Source organism: Pinus tabuliformis, chromosome Q, assembly GCF_031772625.1.
Source record: "Pinus tabuliformis cultivar Carrire ecotype Pingquan chromosome Q, CPIR1, whole genome shotgun sequence".
NCBI classification, from domain to species: domain Eukaryota; kingdom Viridiplantae; phylum Streptophyta; class Pinopsida; order Pinales; family Pinaceae; genus Pinus; species Pinus tabuliformis.
Window position 1 is genome coordinate 81,330,470 of NC_142296.1, and position 19,853 is coordinate 81,350,322.

At 38.7% G+C, this 19,853-nt stretch overlaps 1 protein-coding gene across 1 annotated transcript in view; it reads left to right on the forward strand.

Moving 5' to 3' along the window:
* Positions 1 to 19,853, forward strand: part of CDKE;1 (cyclin-dependent kinase E;1) — a 180,958-nt gene that overhangs the window by 141,046 nt on the left and 20,059 nt on the right. Inside the window, exons 6-11 of the mRNA XM_089383916.1 lie at positions 15,693 to 15,762; positions 15,913 to 16,007; positions 16,155 to 16,188; positions 16,294 to 16,378; positions 16,553 to 16,627; positions 16,725 to 16,772. Of these exons, the coding sequence (XP_089240042.1) occupies positions 15,693 to 15,762; positions 15,913 to 16,007; positions 16,155 to 16,188; positions 16,294 to 16,378; positions 16,553 to 16,627; positions 16,725 to 16,772 (407 nt within the window). The remainder of the gene's footprint in view (positions 1 to 15,692; positions 15,763 to 15,912; positions 16,008 to 16,154; positions 16,189 to 16,293; positions 16,379 to 16,552; positions 16,628 to 16,724; positions 16,773 to 19,853) is intronic.

Below are 19,853 nucleotides of genomic sequence, written 5' to 3' on the forward strand. Positions count from 1 at the left end.
AAGTTGCAACATACTCGGCCTCTGAGTGCAATATATGTCTGCTTCTTGCTCATCCACGAGATGGGAGCTCAAATTGAAGCGATATACAAAATCATTCTGTCTTCAGCACTCCTTTGGGCAATTTGAATTTGTGAATCCTTGCGGCTTCCGAAGCTATACTGCTTTAGAATGATCTTCACTGGTTGTGATACATTCTGCATCTGTAGTGCTGAGTGCAACAGATTTCTGCTTCCTACTTGTTCAAGAAATGAAAGCAGAGTCTTCCTGTGATTTGCACTTCTTGCCTCTGTATACTCCTGCAACTGTACATCATTGTTTGAGTCATAAACCATAACTGATTGTGCCATGAGGAATTGTACCATGCTGGTACTTCAACACATGTTGAGCTGATCTGCTTCCTTCTCTTGATCTATCATCTTGGCTGCTTTTAGGTTACCCGACCTGGGTGTATTTTTTGGAACAAATATGTCATGGTAATCCTGAATGCTCCCTTTGCCACTGATGCTATTAGAGTGCATCAACTATCTTCACTTTGAATCCAAAGATCAACTCCCTCTAAAACTAAGGCAAGGTTTCCTAAGAAAGCCTTCACTACTTCCTCCTTTTGGTCAATGCTGCTCCCTCTGACACATGAGCTCTTATGCTTTTGTCAGAAAAATAAATCATATATATATATACAGGATCAACCTGACAGGATGTTATGTCATAGCTTTCTCCCTCTTACTGAGGTAATCCTTTGCCTTGTATTTTTCTTCAAGTTGCCATTTATTGCATAATTCATCTTGGAAGTCACCACTGACTTCTTTTCGATCATAGATCAAGTCATTCCTCAATCTTGCTGATCTGTCTGCTCCCTCAGAGTCCAAATCTCATCTCTCATCACAAATCCCTACTTCTAGGAGAATCCCCTTGTCATATCTTTGCTTTGTTCTTCCACCTGCGACCAAAGCTCTGATAGTCTTCATTATGTACCTGCAATCCTCACTAGGAGACCAAGGAAGAACAGTCATTACCAAGCAAAGAATTTAAGGACAAAAGACTAACTACTAGTAAAAAACAACAATAGTGATAATCAAATAAGAGAGATATAGAGTTCTTATCTTTTGAGAAGAATGTCAGCTCCCTCTTGATCTTTAATCTTCTTGCAACCATTTGTAAATTTATTAGTTTCATTCACGTCATCACCGTTCCTTCCTTGCAAGGGCTAGGGTTTCTATTTTTAGTGGAAACCTCTAATCTAAATCCAATGCTAGGATTTTGTCCATAAACCCTAGAGCTTCCAAGCCCTTGTTGCCTACTAGGTTTACAAACCCTAGATATCCAAAACCCTAGACTCGATTTACGCATGTGATTAAATCCATTAAACAATCATCCTTGATTTTAACAAACCAAGTAGCTCAACTTCTTCAAAAGATTTCATCAAGATAGATTTCAATACTGAAGAATTTTTATTAGCAGTAAGGTTTTCCATAGTAACACACATGGCATCAATTCTCTAAGAGGTTCAGATCTTAGCAACAATAGGTTCTAAATCTTTGGCTTGCTAGATCTGCAAGTGTCTTGAGTTTTGATCTTTAAGAGTGACTCAACCTCTCTTCCACTGAAGCGAACTTCATTTATTAAGATGTGCTTTATGACAATGATCCCCTCTTCTTCTATTTCAGAAACTGAGTGTCTATAGGTCATGAGATAGATATAGTTCTTGAAGATGTCATGCTAGTGATTTTATACGATGCAGAGACATGTTGCCAATAATGCAACATTTCCAAGTAGAAGTACTTCAATCTTTCAGAGCCTGAGTAAGAGTCACATAATCTGTTATGAATAAATATATAGGAAATAATGTAAATGATAATAATTAATAATGATTAGTTAATTAGTAATTAGGCTGAAGAGTGATGTCTAAATGAGACATGACTCTCTATGAAGAGGCACCTGCATAGTATATAAGCAGACCTCTCACTCTCATTTGTATCATTTTTCATACATTTTAATATATAATATTTGTATCTTCAATGGATATCTTCATATTCCAAGTCTTCTGGAGTAATTAATCTGAAGAAATAACTTTGTTCGCTTCATTTGGTATCAGAGGCGTTCGATCCTTTGGCCGCTCTACCGCTGCAGAGAGCCTTGTTCTCCGATCTAGGTCCTTGGCCATAAAAATCGTCAACCTTGTTGCCGTCGTGATTGAAGCATTCACTACAACAAGCTTGGAGTTTCTCCATCACTGATTTCGTCAGAGGCCCTTGGCCATTTAAAAGAAGAAATTGTTGATTAAAAAAAAAAAGAAAGTCGATATATATTGGGAAAAAAAGGGGTCATAAATATTTAATAATAATAATAAAAGATTAAAAATATATATAAAGAAAAAAAGAAGTCAAAAATTGGAAAAAATCAGAAAAAAAGCTCCAAATAAATATATTTGGAAAAAAATATAAAAAACAAAATAAACCATATAAAAACATTTATTAAAAAAATAAATCATTATAGGATATATATATATATATATATATATATATATGAGAAAGAAAATTATAATAAATAAAAAGTTCAAAACTAAAAAAAGAAAAGAAAAAAAACCTGTTGACCTTGGTAGCTGGAACAATTCGCTTTAGCTATTCCGCTGAGAGCCGCCGCCGTCCACCTATGCCAGCAACGCCAGCCCATCCTTTCTGCAACAAACCTCCATCGATATAGCCATCTCCAGTCACCTTTGGTTGCCATGCACGACAACAACAATGGTCAATAACAACGAATGAAGCAATAAGAACAATCGCTAAATCGACTCCCAAAGAGCCGCTACCTGATTAATGGCTGAAACTCTCTCAAAAAGAGTCAATCACTGCTGCGGCCATTACTCCTCGTCACCATTGACCAATGCTGCCGCCGATTCCCATAGTCATGCATGAGCCACACACACACTACTGTTTCCAACTTTGTCATTTCCGCTTAAGCCGTCTCAGTTCCCTCACTGCTATACGTTGTTCGCGCTATTTGTACACCCAATCCCAATTTGCATACTTCCTCTCAGTATAGTTTATTTGTACATAGATTGACTGATCACGAAGAAAAAAAACAAGCGTTCCTTTCCACAATCCACCACCCTTTACAACCACGACGCCATTCGAGATCTCACACTTCGCAACCCTTCGCAAAGGGAAAAAAAAACATTTAGAAAGAGTGAAGAGAAGTGCAAATTAAGTGAAAGACGTTTAGAAAAAGAATAATTTACATCCCATAATTGGGTTACGTATAAGGAGTGCTTTTTTTTCAAAATGTCCGTTTTGTTCAGAGGGATATTCTAATTGTCAAGATCCATTCCGAAATCAAAATGTGGTTTGCAAAAAATGTTACAAAACTTTTACCTTAGTCGAATCTCTAAGTGATGCACAAAAACAATCAATCGCAAGAGATAGAGAAAAATTAATGACAATATTTAAGCGACAACATGCAGACTTTAATGAGGAGAAAAAGAAAATGGAATCCAAATTGCAAGTTGAATGTCCATCATCACTCCTACAAAACGATGTAATCCAGTGTACCGAGAAAGTGCAGTTGGAAAATCAAGAGAGACAAAATAACCAAACTTCGGCGAAACAAGAAGCGTTACAACAGGGATATGAAGACCTTGCGGATATGCATTACAAAAAAGTAATGGAAAAGGACGAAGAAATTTCTCGCCTTAAGGACCACGTTGACACAAGTCAAGAAGACTAAGGTCACAAAGAAGGAACTCAAGAAGCACTTATCTGAACAAGAGGAGAAAAATTTACATTTAAAGAACTTTAATAAAAAAATATTAGAACAAATCAGAAGCTTAAAGGATGATGAGGCTACTAAGAATAAAGCCAACAATCTAGAAAGTGAAGAGGTTTTACGTCTAAGGAATCATAACCAAAACCTCTTTACACAAATCAAGAAGCTTAAATGTGATAAAATGTCACTTAAAGACAAGTGAGAGAAACTTACTCAAGAAGTATCGAAGTCTCCAGACGTAACAATCCAGGTTGAAGATAAGGGAATTAATACCGAACCAGTCAATAGCAGAACTCAAGAAGAGGATCAATTAGTGGAAGGAAAAACACATTCACATGTTACAATCCAGATGATGAAAATTCCAAACGAAGATTATGCACCTAACTCAAAAGCCATAGTACCAGAAGGAAATCAAAAAAATTCCACACATCTAATAAGGGAAAGTCAAACCAGAAAGGTTCCCTATCGACATCTGTTAATTTTAGGTATGTTCTATGCTAGAGCAATTTATTTCAATTTTCCAGATTAGCAATCACATTAGCATTAAAGTAAACTGCAGATAGAACATAAATATAAATTGCAGAAGACAAGCCAAGACAAGAGGACACAGGATGTGGCGCTAGCCAAGGACAAACCCCACAATGTGAGGAAACCCTTGATCAATTCTTCTTTTATGTTCTTCAAAGTTCTGCAGAGAAAGTGAGAGAGATAGTACATTTACAATAGAAGTCAATACTTTGACTTTTGATATCTGCATGAGATTAGTTGAAGACATATTGCTTCAACTGATTCTCTAAGGTGACTCCTTCACCTATCATAGAGCTGCCTCTCGATCATTTGCTGCACCCCGCCGTGTAGCACCTTGCTGTACCATCACAGTGTGTTGAACCTTGATGACTGAGCTGCTCCTGCTCTCATCATCATGCTGCCCTTGCTAATGTGCCCATCATGCTGCTGTTATAACTTCTCGTTGCTTCATCATGCTGCAACACTATCCTTCTGTTGCTTCATTATACAGCCATATGCGTATCAGCCTTAGCTGCTTGCTATGGCTTGCAGCCTAGCAAAGCAGCTAGGCTATAGTTCCGGAATCCTCCACGCAGTCTCAAACTACACAATCATGCTGTCATCTACAGTAATCCGAATTCATACATTGTCCTTTCTGACCTCTTTATAACGTGAATATATATAACATACATATGCCGAGACTGAGATCGTGCCTCTAGGATTATTGTGATATCTACAGTGAGGATATACATATACCTTGACTGCTGTGAGATAGATCCATCGGGATTGTTCTCACCAGAATTGTGACTATGCCGAGAATGTCGTTATCCGAAGTTTATAATGCTTCATCCATCTGAGATAGGTATATCATTTAAATGCCGAGACTTACTGCTCCTTTTGAGACTTTGATCTTACTTTAATACTACGCCTGCACCTTATCACGGATATCTTGTGTCCATCCGAAACACGGATATCCATCCGAAATCTGTATTATGCCTTCCAGCAGTGCGGATCTCTGCTCTCATACTCATCCGAAGTTCCTTCTGCGTTCTCCAACCAAGATCTAACTTGACTATCCCAAAAGCCCACGAGTTGCAGTCAAGACCTTCATTGAAAATGCCTGCGGCTTCCTCATGACTTGACTGTAGATTATCATGGCTGCAGCTCTCAGCATTCCTCACTGTGGCTACAACAGCTTTTAAGGTGTTTCCATATCTGCGTATAACGTATCACTGTCTCCATGAACAACGTATAAAGGCCTCTTTATTGACTGCATTTTGTTGCGGCTTACTGCGGCTCATCTTCCACCTTTGACTGCGGCTTAGGGTAGCAGATTAGGGCATCACGTTATGTCTTCATGAACTACGTGTAATCCATGTACAACGTATAGCGTATAAGGTCTCGAAAGACTGCGTTGGATTAGGGCATCATCAAACTAGGCTAGCATATTCTTTTTGTGTCTCTCCTTCTCCAAAAACCCAAGATGTGGAGAGGAGATCACCTCAAGAATGTGTTCAAATGACTTCAAGTCCTTGCCAATTTATACTAAAGCGTAGAGGTTGAATAGACATGTCGGTTGGGCTTCTGAGCCTCCATAAGATGCTGGCCGACTTAACAATTTGTCCATGACATAAATAAATTCATAACTTCATAAATACTTATCAGAATCGGATGATCTGTAGATCAATTCTACACCTCTCGATGAGAGGGATCCAATAAAAATATCAGCTGCCATAAATAAGATGACCCACATGGAGTTTGGCCCTAGTTGCCAATTTAACACTCCCTCTCAACTAGGGAGAACTCCATCCGTTGATCCATATGTCTGACTGTACTATCTCTGCCATTAGTGCCCTGCACTGCTTTGCTCAGCTCTGCTAGCTCTGCTCAACTCTGTTGGCTTTGCTCAGCTCTGTTGGCTCTTCTCAGCTCTGCTCAACTCTGCTAGCTCTGCTCTGCTCAGCGTTGCTCTACTGAACCATGAAGAAGAAGAATTGATCGAGAATGTCTCATACCATTCTCCATTGACCCGAAGTTAGTCTCAGAGTGCGTACCACTGGTCCTAGACCAGTGTCAACTGACCCAAAGTCAGCGTCATAGTGGGTACCACTCCTACTATTGGTCTCAGACCAGTATCATGAGTCTCAGAGAGTGTACCACTGGTCCCAGACCAGTCTCAACCGACCCGAAGTCAGTGTCATAGTATGTACCACTCTCATTGGTCCCAGACCAGTCCTCCACTGACCCAAAGTCAGTCTCAGAGTATGTACTATTGGTCCTAGACCAGTCTCAACTGACCCGAAGTCAGCGTCATAGTATGTACCACTCTCATTGGTCCTAGACCAGTCCTCCACTGACCCAAAGTCAGTCTTAGAATATGTACCACTAGTCCCAAACCAGTCTCAACTGACCTGAAGTCAACGTCATAGTGGGTACAACTCCAACAACTGGTCCCAGACCAGTATCATTGATCCCAGATCAATGAAGGTCATCCTAGCATAGGGAGTACGGTAGATACAACGATGCGTCCATCGATACTACTATGGTCCCTATCCTCATTTCCCTGCTTATTGATCAGATGAGAGGTACTTCCCATGAGTCCCAGACTGCATGGGTAGGATGCCTTGATAGGAGAACTAATCAATCCTGTCCTCACAGGAGAACTAATCATCCTGCTACACAGGAGAGCGAATCATCCTGTCCCACAAGAGAGCGAATCATCTTGTCCCACAAGAGAGCGAATCATCTTGTTCACAGGAGAGCGAATCATCCTGTCCCATAAGAGAGCGAATCATCTTGTCCAAGTGCGCACCACCAGGGGAGGGTGAGTCACCCTGTGGTCATATGTTGCTCCAGTAAGAACCGCAAGCCCCCAGAGCTCCCAGAGCTCAATGTATGCAACATGTAGGACCCTTTTACAAGGGTCTCTCGACGACTCCAAGTCGTTCGGGAAAATCACAAATTTGATCTCTCCCCCGGGGCTCTGACAAAGTGTAGCGACCTGTACATCATCTCAATGCGATGGAGCCTCCTTGCTCATCGACTTACCATATCCCAGATAAGGCAGTATCAGATATCTATCTGTTGGAGCAATCATTGAATATGGGATTCTTCAATAATCGAATCCCACCTCTGTTTGTCAAAGAGAATCACAGTGGTATTCATCATGTGTACTCACTGAAGAGTTTCCACAACCAGGCAACTTCATACGAGGTCATACTCGTAGTTATGTATCTGGTCTTGGCAGTACTTATAACAACCGACTTCTGCTTCCTGCTCATCCATGATATTGAAGCAGAATCCAAAGAGAACCAGCACTGAGAAGTGCTCTAGTGATCCTCCACACTGCCTGCCCAGTCAGCATTCGAATAATCATGCAGTTTTCATATTTCCGGCAGTGTATCTCGATCCATGAGAGATTGTGCCCCGAAGATATCTCAGAAGATTCTTGGCACCAATCCAGTGAGGCTCAACCAAATATGAGCTCACCATGCTAACTGTAAAACATATGTCTGGACGGAAGTTCACCAAGAACATCAACGCGAATGAGATTCAGAGGCATTTCCCAAATCTGGTTTGACATCACTACCATATAACTTCTGAAAGTTAAGATCCTTGAGGTAGTCACAGGCTTGCAGTTCACCATCCCACATTTGGAATTCAACTCCCTTTTACTTCTGCAAATGAGAGGGTCTGCACCTGTTAGAAGTAGGTCGTCCTCATAAGGTGCTGGTATGAGAGGTCTATCATCCATAACCTTCGGATGGTTTGGATCCGTTTCACTCCTAGTGAATCTTAGCTTTATCAGCCAGCTATCGATCCTCTCATACTATGCCCAGGGTGTTTTGCTTCAAGCCATAGAGGGCTTCCTTCCACCTGCATATGTGAGATTCCTGATTATCAATCTCAAACCTCTCGGGTTGTTCCAGACCCGTGGACCTGCTACATGAGGGGAATGGTCCCCTTGTAACATTTTCCTTCGGTACATCTCAGACATGTACTTTCATGCTCTTTTTGAATTCAGGCTTCCCTGTCACCATCTGACTCACAGACCTCCAGTGCTATGTGTCAATGGACATGGTCCCCACTGGACTTCCTGTAAATTGATACAACCTTGAACTCAAAAACATCTTTGAGAATTTTATTTCCAAACATCTATCTTTCCATCGATGAATGCCACCCTGAAACCTTTGACTTCCATTTCCGAGATGGACACCAGTTTCTTCTTGCGATTAGGTACATAAAAGAGATTCTGGAGTTCCTTGCTTTCTTAGAAGAGTCGACCATTTCCTTGATGACCTGCATTACCAGTCATTCCTTTGATCATTGAAGATGTCCCTGGAATGATTGTTATCTTCATCAAGAGATGTGTCTCTGCCATTCGGACACTCCTTCGCATAACGGCCGAACTTATTGCAACCAAGGCATCTGCCTTTCCTTCCACCCTTAGATCCGAACTTCCCAATGAAGTGATCTTTAGATGGGCCATCAGAAATTTCTGCTACGGCATTCTGATAATATGCTCTAGTTCAACTTCACCCTTTGTGAACTTAGAAGAGAGATGTGGAACCCATTGATCCTTTTGTCTTGTCCCTATTGTCTTTGGTGATTGCTCTTTCACTCTTGCTTGGGCATAGTCTTCACCTCAGCTCTGATCCCATGTTAATTTTAGTTATGTTCTATGCTAGAGCAATTTATTTCAATTTTCCAGATTAGCAATCACATTAGCATTAAAGTAAACTGCAGATAGAACATAAATATAAATCGTAGAAGACAAGCCAAGACAAGAGGACACAGGATGTGGCGCTAGCTAGGGACAAACCCCACAATGTGGGGAAACCCTTGATCAATTCTTCTTATATGTTCTTCAAAGTTCAATAGAGAAAGTGAGAGAGATAGTACATTTACAATAGAAGTCAATACTTTGACTTTTGATATTTGCATGAGATCAATTGAAGACATATTGCTTCAACTGATTCTCTAAGGTGACTCCTTCACCTATCATAGAGCCGCCTCTTGATCATTTGCTGCACCTCGCCGTGTAGCACCTTGCTGTACCATCACAGTGTGTTGAACCTTGATGACTGAGCTGCTCATGCTCTCATCATCATGCTGCCGTTGCTAATGTGCCCATCATGCTGCTGTTATAACTTCTCGTTGCTTCATCACGCTGCAACACTATCCTTCTGTTGCTTCATTATACAGCTATATGCGTATCAGCCTTAGCTGCTTGCTATGGCTTACAGCCTAGCAAAGCAGCTAGGCTATAGTTCCGGAATCCTCCACGCAGTCTCAAACTACACAATCAGGCTGTCATCTACAGTAATCTGAATTCATACATTGTCCTTTCTGACCTCTTTATAATGTGAATATATAACATACATACGCCGAGACTGAGATCTTGCCTCCAGGATTATTGTGATATCTACAGTGAGGATATACATATACCTTGACTGCTGTGAGATAGATCCATCGGGATTTTTCTCACCAGAATTGTGACTATGCCGAGAATGTCGTTATCCGAAGTTTATAATGCTTCATCCATATGAGATAGGTATATTATTTAAATGCTGAGACTTACTGCTCCTTTTGAGACTTTGATCTTACTTTAATACTACACCTGCACCTTATCACGGATATCTTGTGTCCATCCGAAACACGGATATCCATCCGAAATCTGTATTACGCCTTCCAGCAGTGCGGATCTCTGCTCTCATACTTGCCAATGGAGTTTGGTCCTAGTTGCCAATTTAACAACATCCGAATCATGAGAGTAGACAACTCAACCAAGCTACATATCGAGACCATTCAGAACAAAAACAACAAACTGATGTTCCAAAGAATAGTGATGTAACCTCAATCCAGTCCTATGATGACAAGTCGTTACAAAATTCCAGTGATCAGAATATTCCACAGAAGATTAATCTAGGATGGTCTGATCCCTTCTCAGTGCGACAGTTTTGTTTGTCACTTAGAAGATCATATCAACTTGTATCGACGAAGATGACTGTTTCGAGATGAGAAGACATTCGAAACTGAAAAAGAGATCAAGCCTTTTTCATCGACAAGCTTTGAGGACAAAGCTTTTTGAGGAGGAAGGCAATGTTATGAATAAATATATAGGAAATAATGTAAATGATAATAATTAATAATGATTAGTTAATTAGTAATTAGGTTGAAGAGTCATGTCTAAATGAGACATGACTCTCCATGAAGAGGCACCTGCATAGTATATAAGCAGACCTCTCACTCTCATTTGTATCATTTTTCATACATTTTAATATATAATATTTGTATCCTTAATGGATATCTTCATATTCCAAGTCTTCTGGAGTACTTAATCTGAAGAAGGAACTTTGTTCGCTTCATAATCCTTACTCGAGTTTTGGACTGCTTAAGGAATATATTCCAGGGTTGGACATTCCTATCTCATGTAAGTCACAGTGTATCTTTCCAGGGTCCTTTTACAATACACACAACTTTTCAAGCTTGTAATACTCTGCTTTTCATCACAACATAAATTTGTTCTACTGTCACTTCATATTAAGTCTTCTGGAGTACTTAATCTGAAGAAGGAACTTTGTTCGCTTCATAATCCTTACTCGAGTTTTGGACTGCTTAAGGAATATATTCCAGGGTTGGACATTCCTATCTCATGTAAGTCACAGTGTATCTTTCCAGGGTCCTTTTACAATACACACAACTTTTCAAGCTTGTAATACTCTGCTTTTCATCACAACATAAATTTGTTCTACTGTCACTTGATTCTTTGAAAAGTTAAGATAACTTTTTCTTCTTCAGATCAGTAGGCGAATTTAACAAGGATTATATGTGAGATTGTGACTTCTTCAAACTTCGGAATCATAGACTTGCTGGTAAGACTTCATTTCCAGGCCTCAAATCCTCCAATTTGTAATATGCTTTGCATAGCACATATTCCAGTAGCCATTGGAAGATACTTCAGACAAAGACATCAGATCGGATTTAAGGGCTCGGTTCCTTTAAGCATTGAAGCAGTTGTTCTTTTTCAAGGTTTACTCTGAGATTTTTACTTTGCCAATTGAGACAAGCAAACAAGATCCTTTGATAGTAATATCTTGAATCTATTTCTACTTCTTGGACAGATCAGAACCTTAACTATATTTCTATCACTTTGGTGCAAGACTATTTCCATGAGCATAGTCAAAGCTATCAACCATTTGATCCAAATGACCAATGAATCATGATACATACTTTTGTGGTAGGCATCAAACCTTGGATTGAGACAACCTTCTTTTTGTTCTGCTGAACTTCGAATTTCATGGCAACACTTCTCTTGATCTTGCATCTGAACCTTCTTGAGAAACTTTCGACCTTGAGGCATAGAATTCTTTCACTGTTGGATTTGAGCTTCTTGCAACCTTGCCTTTCTGAAGCAATCGATTAAGACTGATTTTGCCAATCTTACTAAGGTTTTCAGGCTTTCTGAACCTTCTGAAATAACTTTGGCCTGAGGAACTGACTTTCAGTCTTGTGTAATCTACTTGGAGGCCTCTTCGGCCCACTGAGACAAGACTTATAACTTCAATCTATAAGAGATTTCGGCCTATTCTCAGGTTTAGGAGTAGATTATGAAAAATATGAGACTTGAGATAATCTTCGGCCTGCTTGAAGAGAATAAGATTTTGAGGCCTTTCTTCAAAATAATTCTGAGGTTTTTCCTTGTCTCGAACTCTGAGATTGATACTTAATTCATCAAGATTTTGATCCTCCTTATTGGACTTAGGATTAAGGCTTTCTGAGATTCTTTCCTAAGGCTTTTCAAACAAAGATTTGGTCCACTGAAATTCGGCCTTCTGAGGCATTTGGATCTCTCAAGAATTTCAGACTAGGGTCTTTTAAGACATTGAATATAGGGAAGATCTAAGCTTCCCTTTAGAGGCTGCTCTTTTACCCACGCTCGGATCCCATGTTTATTTTTCATTAGTTCTCCAAACTGATCATTGATTCTTGTGATTGTTTCTTAGATTAATCTTATCTTACATTTATTGATCATCATAAATCAATTACACTGGGAACTTCAACAATAAAACAATATGCCAGTAAGATCACAAAGAGACACAAGAACACATTATTTTACCTTGGGAAAACCCACAAGGGGAAAACCCAACAACCTTTTCAATAGAAAAATCTTCAGTTCAACAGAGACACATCTTAGTCAATAACTAGGTCAAACCTAGTCCATGGTCCACCCTCCTAGTGAAGTCATCTGTCCACAAGATTCTGCCATAGAGCTCAATCCTTCCATATAAATTCATTCATTACAGAGACAGAATTTCGGCTCACACAGAGAGACATATATTAGTTCTTCAATAAAGGGTTTCCACAGAGAGACATATATTAGTTCTTCAATAAAGGGTTTCCACAGAGATTCGGCCTTTTTCAGAGAGTGCTATCGTTCTTGCTGACCTCAGACATTAGCTTGCCACAGACCTCGGATTACTTGCCTCAGACCATACGAAATGTTTGCCTCAGACCATCTGAAATGCTTGCCTCAGACCATCCGAAATGCCTCAGAAGATGTGAGCTTGCCTGGCCTTGGAGGAGGACGAAATGATATATATTTAGTCTTTTCTTGAGGTCGAATGGGTGTGTCTTTTGCTGGAGCCGACCTGAGCATTTGAAGGGCTGACTTGACTAGGAGGAGGACAAAAATCCTTTTTGAAAAGATTCAAATTTTCTTTTTCATAACTGACATGAAAAACTTGTCTTTTAAAAATTACCCTTTTGATTCTGGAATGAAGAACATGCTTGTAAATACATTAATGACTCAATTATACATTATGCTGACCATAGTTACAAAAATCAACAAGATCCACACAATAACACGATATTATATTAAGAATGTTGAAGAATGTAACTAGTGTCGATCTTCATAGTTGTACTTGAGTCTTGATGTAATATATTTGTCAAAAGAAATTTTTATTTTTATTGAATTGACTTATTAAAGCATGGGTTTCATGCTTGGGTCAATAGTCAATAGGTCAAAGCACCCATTGAGTGCTCTAGGATTATTGTTGAGTCAAAGTCAAAGTTATTTTTGTAAGAGATCCTTCTTGGGCTCCTTAAAGTCAAGAAAGAATTGTTATTTTTGGTCATGTAAACCACTTCTCCATCAAGTCGGCCTCCTATACATCAAAGACATCAAGTCAGCTTCAAGGAGCTCATGTTGGCCTCAAAAGATTAAACTCCAACCACTACATATAGCAAATGAAGTCGACTTATTTGAGAATAGACAACACTGAAGTTCATTCTGTAATTCGACTTGTGAAGGAAGGGATGCGAAGACAAAAGGAATAAGAAAGGAGGTCAAGTGAAGGAATTTCTGTCACATGTAAAGGATTCATGAATAAATTGGAGGGGGATCGAAATCTCAGGGTACACTTCAGATACTACAGGACTGAAGTTGCTGGCTGAACAGTAGGATTGCAGAGAAGATCGAAATTCTTGTTGAAGAGATGATATTGTTGAAAGTCTGATATGGGAGGCTGGCTTGATGGTTGAATAGAAGTCTGTAAAAGTTATATGATTATCTCACTTTGATTTGAATCTACTGAAGGAAGAGTTCTTGACTAGGTTTTCCCCTACCTAGGGGTTTTTCCCTGGCAGTGTGCCTACATCCTGTGTCCCTTGTGATTTTATTGTTTGGCATTTATCTTGATGAAAGAAGAAGATAGATCAGTAAAAGAAGAAATAATAAGTATATAAGAATATTCACAAGTAAATGTCAAAGTCTAAGAGAAATCTACCTAAGGAATCTAATCTATGTAATGCCCTTGAGTTTTCAACAAAGAAAACATTCCACGCGAATACAATGAGATTCACCTCTCTCATAAATAGTTTGAGAGGTCTTATTTGTTGAGTTTTCTAGTGCAAGTAAGACTAGTAAAATTTTACAAACCGATAACTACTTCCAATGATACAATATTACTTCTTTAGACCATTCCAATCATCAAGCAGTTAATTTCAACCATTAACAATAGAGCAGCAATAGAGATCACAGTAAACAATAAAACAAGAGACACCAAAAATTAGCCAGCAGCCAGGGAAAAACCCACAAGGGGAAAACCCAGTAATCTTTCCTTATGAGAGATAGTTCAAGTTCAATCCAATTTGTACATCAGTCAGAATAGCATATCTTTAGCAAGACATATAGACAAGAACTGACGAGCATGATGACCTGCCACAAAGATCCTTCAATTTTGTCCACGAAGAGGTTTCTCATATGTTTCCAAGAGGGCCGAATTTCAGCATTTTCCTCAGCCTCTGAATAAGGATGATGCTACAGAAACATAATGCCTCAGTCCTTTGCATAATCCATAGAAGATAGTGCTACCGACAACAGAGATTAAGGCTTAGAGTTCACGTGATTCCACAGATATATATGCCACAAAACTCACACATATTACAGGGGTGTATTGCCTCAGAACTCACACATATTACGGGGATGTAGTTCCTTAGAACTCACACATATTACAGAGATGTATTGCCTCGGAACTTGCCCCTATTACAGAGATGTATTGCCTCAGAACTTGCACATAACACAGAGAAATAATGCCACAGACAAGCGCATATCCATAGAGAAATAATGCCACAGACCAGCGCATATCCATAGAGAAATAATGCCACATGCCAGCATTTATGCACAGAAATAATGCCTCAGAATGCAAGTTTTCTTGTCTCCTCATTGCCTCAGATTAGTGAGCTGTCTTCCTCAGATAAGAGATCCAAATTGTGTCTTGGAGGAGAGCAAATAGGCTCTATTTATAGTTATTCGTCCATGCGAAAAGACGTGTCGGGCAGGCTGACTTGATCTTGGAGGGGCCAACTAGAGCAAATGAGGCCAACTTGAACAACAAAAAGATTCTTAATTTCTCCTTGACTTTGTTAATGAAAATACCGACCGAAGCTACCAAATTTTCAACATTATTTGTCCTAAAACCCCAAAAGCTAATAACTACCGAAACCCTAAGTTTTATAGCCTAAGTCACTAAGTTGACTTTGCTACATATATAAGCCACATATTTAACATCTTCGTTCTTGAATTTTCTTTTAAAATTATTCGGAGTTATTGTGATCCACTATGACATTAATCCATTTCATGACCATTTTGTCTATCATGGCCAGATGAGAGAGCAGTTTATGTGCAATTTTTTCTTGTTTGTGGCAGACTTCCTGCCCTTTCATGCGTATTTTTTTTAATAAAAATGGTTGTAATAATATCCATGTTGCAAATGTTAGAATATGAAAATGTTGTGCTGTCGGTAATGTTTCAGGACCAATTTATAATGAAGATTCTTACAACTTGTAGCTAATTATTGCAACCATTATCTGTTTTGAGAAAGAAATATTTTGCTAGCTTTGAGCTCAGTTTCTGATGTTTATAGGTTGTTGTTACTATATGGTATCGAGCACCAGAGTTACTCTTAGGGGCCAAGCATTACACGAGTGCTGTTGGTATCCTCTTTTATGGGAAACTTTGGATATTAATGTTTTTTCCTTGAGAGTTGTATTTAATGGAAATTCCTATGCGTAAGTTACAAAGTCAGTAAGCACCAATTTATGAGTGCCACTTCGTATGTTCAGTGATCCTTAAGCAATAACCAGATATGTGGGCTGTAGGATGTATTTTTGCAGAACTGATAACACTGAAACCACTGTTTCAAGGTGTGGAGGTCAAAGCTTCACCAAATCCTTTTCAGGTTTCTGTCCATATTTTACCCTATTTGCAACTGATAAAAGTGGCTGAGCCTGGAGTTTATTCCATTGTTTCTTTTATAATTTTACATTTTAATCTGCCAAAGATAGACTTTGTCTTCAGACTAATATAGAGTTATTGCTTCCTGCAGCTTGACCAACTTGACAAGATATTTAAGGTCTTAGGTAATGAAGATAACTGGAACCTTTCTTATCTATTCAAACTTCATGTGTACATTTTTTCTATTTGGTCCACTAGAAACTTTTGAAATTATTTGCTTCGTATGGCAGGACATCCAACAATAGAAAAGTGGCCAACTCTAATGAATCTACCACATTGGTCAAAGAATTTGCAACAAATTCAACAGCACAAATAGTAAGATACATGAATTTTGTTTGAAAAATATTTGTAAGTATGGGAATTGATGGGCTATTGATTGTGAAGTGAATCAAATAGAACACTATACGTAGTGTTTTAATGTAAATTACTTGCTTTACTGTTATAACCCAGTTCTCCTTTTCATAGAAGATCTGATGTTTGTTGTGGCAGTGACAATGCAGGGTTGCATATTGGTCCCATTCCTCCAAAAAGCCCTGCTTATGATCTTCTTTCAAAAATGCTTGAGTGAGCATCATCTGCGTGTTCTAGAGTATATTTGTGTATTTATTTCAAACTTTATTATTTCTATAGATATTGTGCTAAGAATTGTAATGTGTTGCAGGTATGATCCCCGCAAGCGTATCACAGCAGCACAAGCTTTGGAACATGAGTATTGCCTTGTGTTCCTTGTCTTATTAAGCTATGTTTTTAGTTGTTGCGAGAATCGTTAGAGATTTTTTTTCAAGTCAGTGGGAGAGACTTTCTGGAACCCCAATTTTCTAGCAATTTGAAGTCAGAAATTGAAAAGAAGAACTATCTTTTACTGTGAACTTGCATTGTGTTTTGAATGTTTCTTGCCAATGTTACATGGGGACGTACTCCCCATGCTCTTGGAGTTGGGATGGTGAAACATGAAGCTAAATGTTTTTCAGCATCCCCCAAAGAATGAAACTCAGTGAGATGTGGTGAAAAATGTCACACAAAATGAGGGACGTTTTGCATGTGAAATTTGACTTGCAAAATTTTAAGAAGTAAAAGAATATGTTAAAACCTAAAACCATATCCTAAGTTGCCTTCATTTATCAAGATTTTGAATTTTCATTATGAAATACGATTGGATGTATCATTTATGCTTTTATACTAAGTCACCTGACACGAGGATTCGGGATTCGACGGATATGGGGATTCGAGTGTCGGATACGGACACGTTGACCCCCCGGAACAGGACACGTTCAGATATATATATATATATATATCTGAACGTGTCCTGTTCCGGGGGGTCAACGTGTCCGTATCCGACACTCGAATCCCTATCAGTGTTGTGAACATCGAGATAGCATCCCGATTTTATCTCGAAATCACAATTTTTTGGCCTAGCCGATGTTGCCGATTTTAAAAAATATTTTATGGTATCTTAAGTCTGCCGATGTTTGCCGATTTTTTACCGATATTTTCCCGATTTTTTGGTTTTCTGGACCCTTGCCGATTTTATCCCGATGCCGATATTCGCAACATTGATATATATATATATATATATATATATATAGATATATTAAAAATTAGATATTTCTTACACAAATTCTCATTCATGATACAAATTCATTGATTCAAACATAGATCTTCATCTAGATGTGAGTTTTACAAAGTAACATTATGCATACAAAATTGCAAATACAATTGTGACATAAATGATAAATGATAACTTATAATACATATTCAATTCATCAATGGTCCAATAGGAGAAAGCAAGATAGTAAGATAAAGATGCTGTAGTTTTCTCATTAAGTCATCAAAATCAAAATGTGTTACTGTTTACATAGGTAGTGCAATGCCAATTGGGAGAGGAGGGGCATCTCCAATGGGGACATTCTTGGGAGAGGAGGGGCAGACCCTGATGAAATTGGGAGATGAGGGGCATCTCCAATGGGGACATTCTTCCTCTTCCTTTGCCCCTTCCCTGCTGCCCTTGATTGAGCCATGAATTCTGTAAAAGAATAAACAAAAATGCACAAATTTGTAAAAAAAATGCACATGCAAACTGCTGTAATAAAACTGCAAAAAAAAAGAGAGAAAATGCACTTACTTGTTGCTTGAATCTCCTTGAAAATGCTCCCACACCCTTTGCTCCTTGCTCCCAAACACTCACAACAAATCCACAACAAACTAAACAAGTGAATGTGCAAATAGAAAGGCAAGAATTGGCTTTATAACGTTGCGCGACATCTCTTTTTCCGGATTCGAATCCGAAAATCGAGATTCGTTGTGTCTGATCGAGACACGATCCAGATTCGATCGTGTCCCAATCGGACACGAAGAATCCCGATTTTCAGAGTCGAATCTGCCCGAATCGTGTTCGATTCGCCAGATCTGGGACACGACAAGCTTGGGGGACGAATATGGTTTCATAGCTTTTATATCTTCAATTTATTTATTTTTTTTCTTCTCATTTTAGAGATAGGTTCACTTATGCTAGAGACCTTGAAGCCTCGCTTTTTGCTCCCTGAAATTTGGGGGGCGCATCCCCATTCTCCCCTAGCATGGCATAACATGAAGCTAAATGTTTGAAATGTTGTGCAAAATGTTCCGCACAAAATAAGGGACATTTTGCATGTGAAATTTGATTTGCAAAATTTTAAGAAGAAAATGCTAAAACCCAAAACTCTATCCTTCATTTATCAATTTTTTCATTAAGAAACACAATTAGATGTATCATTTATGTTTTCATATCTTCAGTTTTTTAACTTTTTTATGATTTTAGAGATTAGGTCCCCTATGCTATAGACCTTGACGCTCCCCATGTTGCTCCCTAAAATTTGGGGGCTGTCCATATGTCCTCTGGATGTATTTCCTTGCTCTCGCGTCCTCATGTCCTGAAAACTTGTTGGAACATTGTTCCTTACAATATCATGGTATTAGCATAATCCATGATAAAGGTTTTGGCTACTGTGACCTCTGAAGATCCTATTGATTTTAAGAGATGTGCATTGTGCCGTTTGAAACATTGGCTTGATAATAAAGTAAATGCTAAATTCTTTTTGTTGAGGAAAGCACATAGTCTCTTATAGATTTTAATATGTTATTCTTAGTTAATGGGTTACCATTGAGTTGATCTCATTGAGATTTCAACTCCTTTGTTTGTGTTTATTCTTCTTCTTCATAAAGAACTTATATCTAAGTTGCAAGAAACACCTAGTTTAGCCACATGCCAGTACCCAAAATTCCTGGAAATGATGAAACGAGTATGAAATACCTTAGAGACTCCGCCAGACATACTATATGATGTTTCCAATTCTGGAAACGCCGAACAATACAGATGGTGACATTTCCAAGGCGTTTTGGCCATTTCTAGTGACATTTCAGGTAGTTTTTTGGAAGTTTCCAGGCTGACCTAAGTGCCCAATAGGGGCATGGGATCCATAAGAAAATATTTCCTTGTATGTGCCAACAACCCTTTAAGACAAAACAAAGACAAGGAATTGATATTCAAGGAATTTGTGACTTTGGTAAATTAATGGCAATATCAAATTCGTAAAGTAAAAGTTGGCATTCAAATTTTACTTAGATATTTAGCATTACCATTAATTGTTTCATTAGTTTGAGACTGGTTCCAATCGCATTGGACATCATATGGAGAAAGTAGAATTTCATATACCATTCTGAATTCACCAGACTTAGCAGTTTCAAGATTTTAGCATTGGTAGGATTGTGGCACTTCCACTGGATCCTATCATGTACTAGGGTACGAGATTAG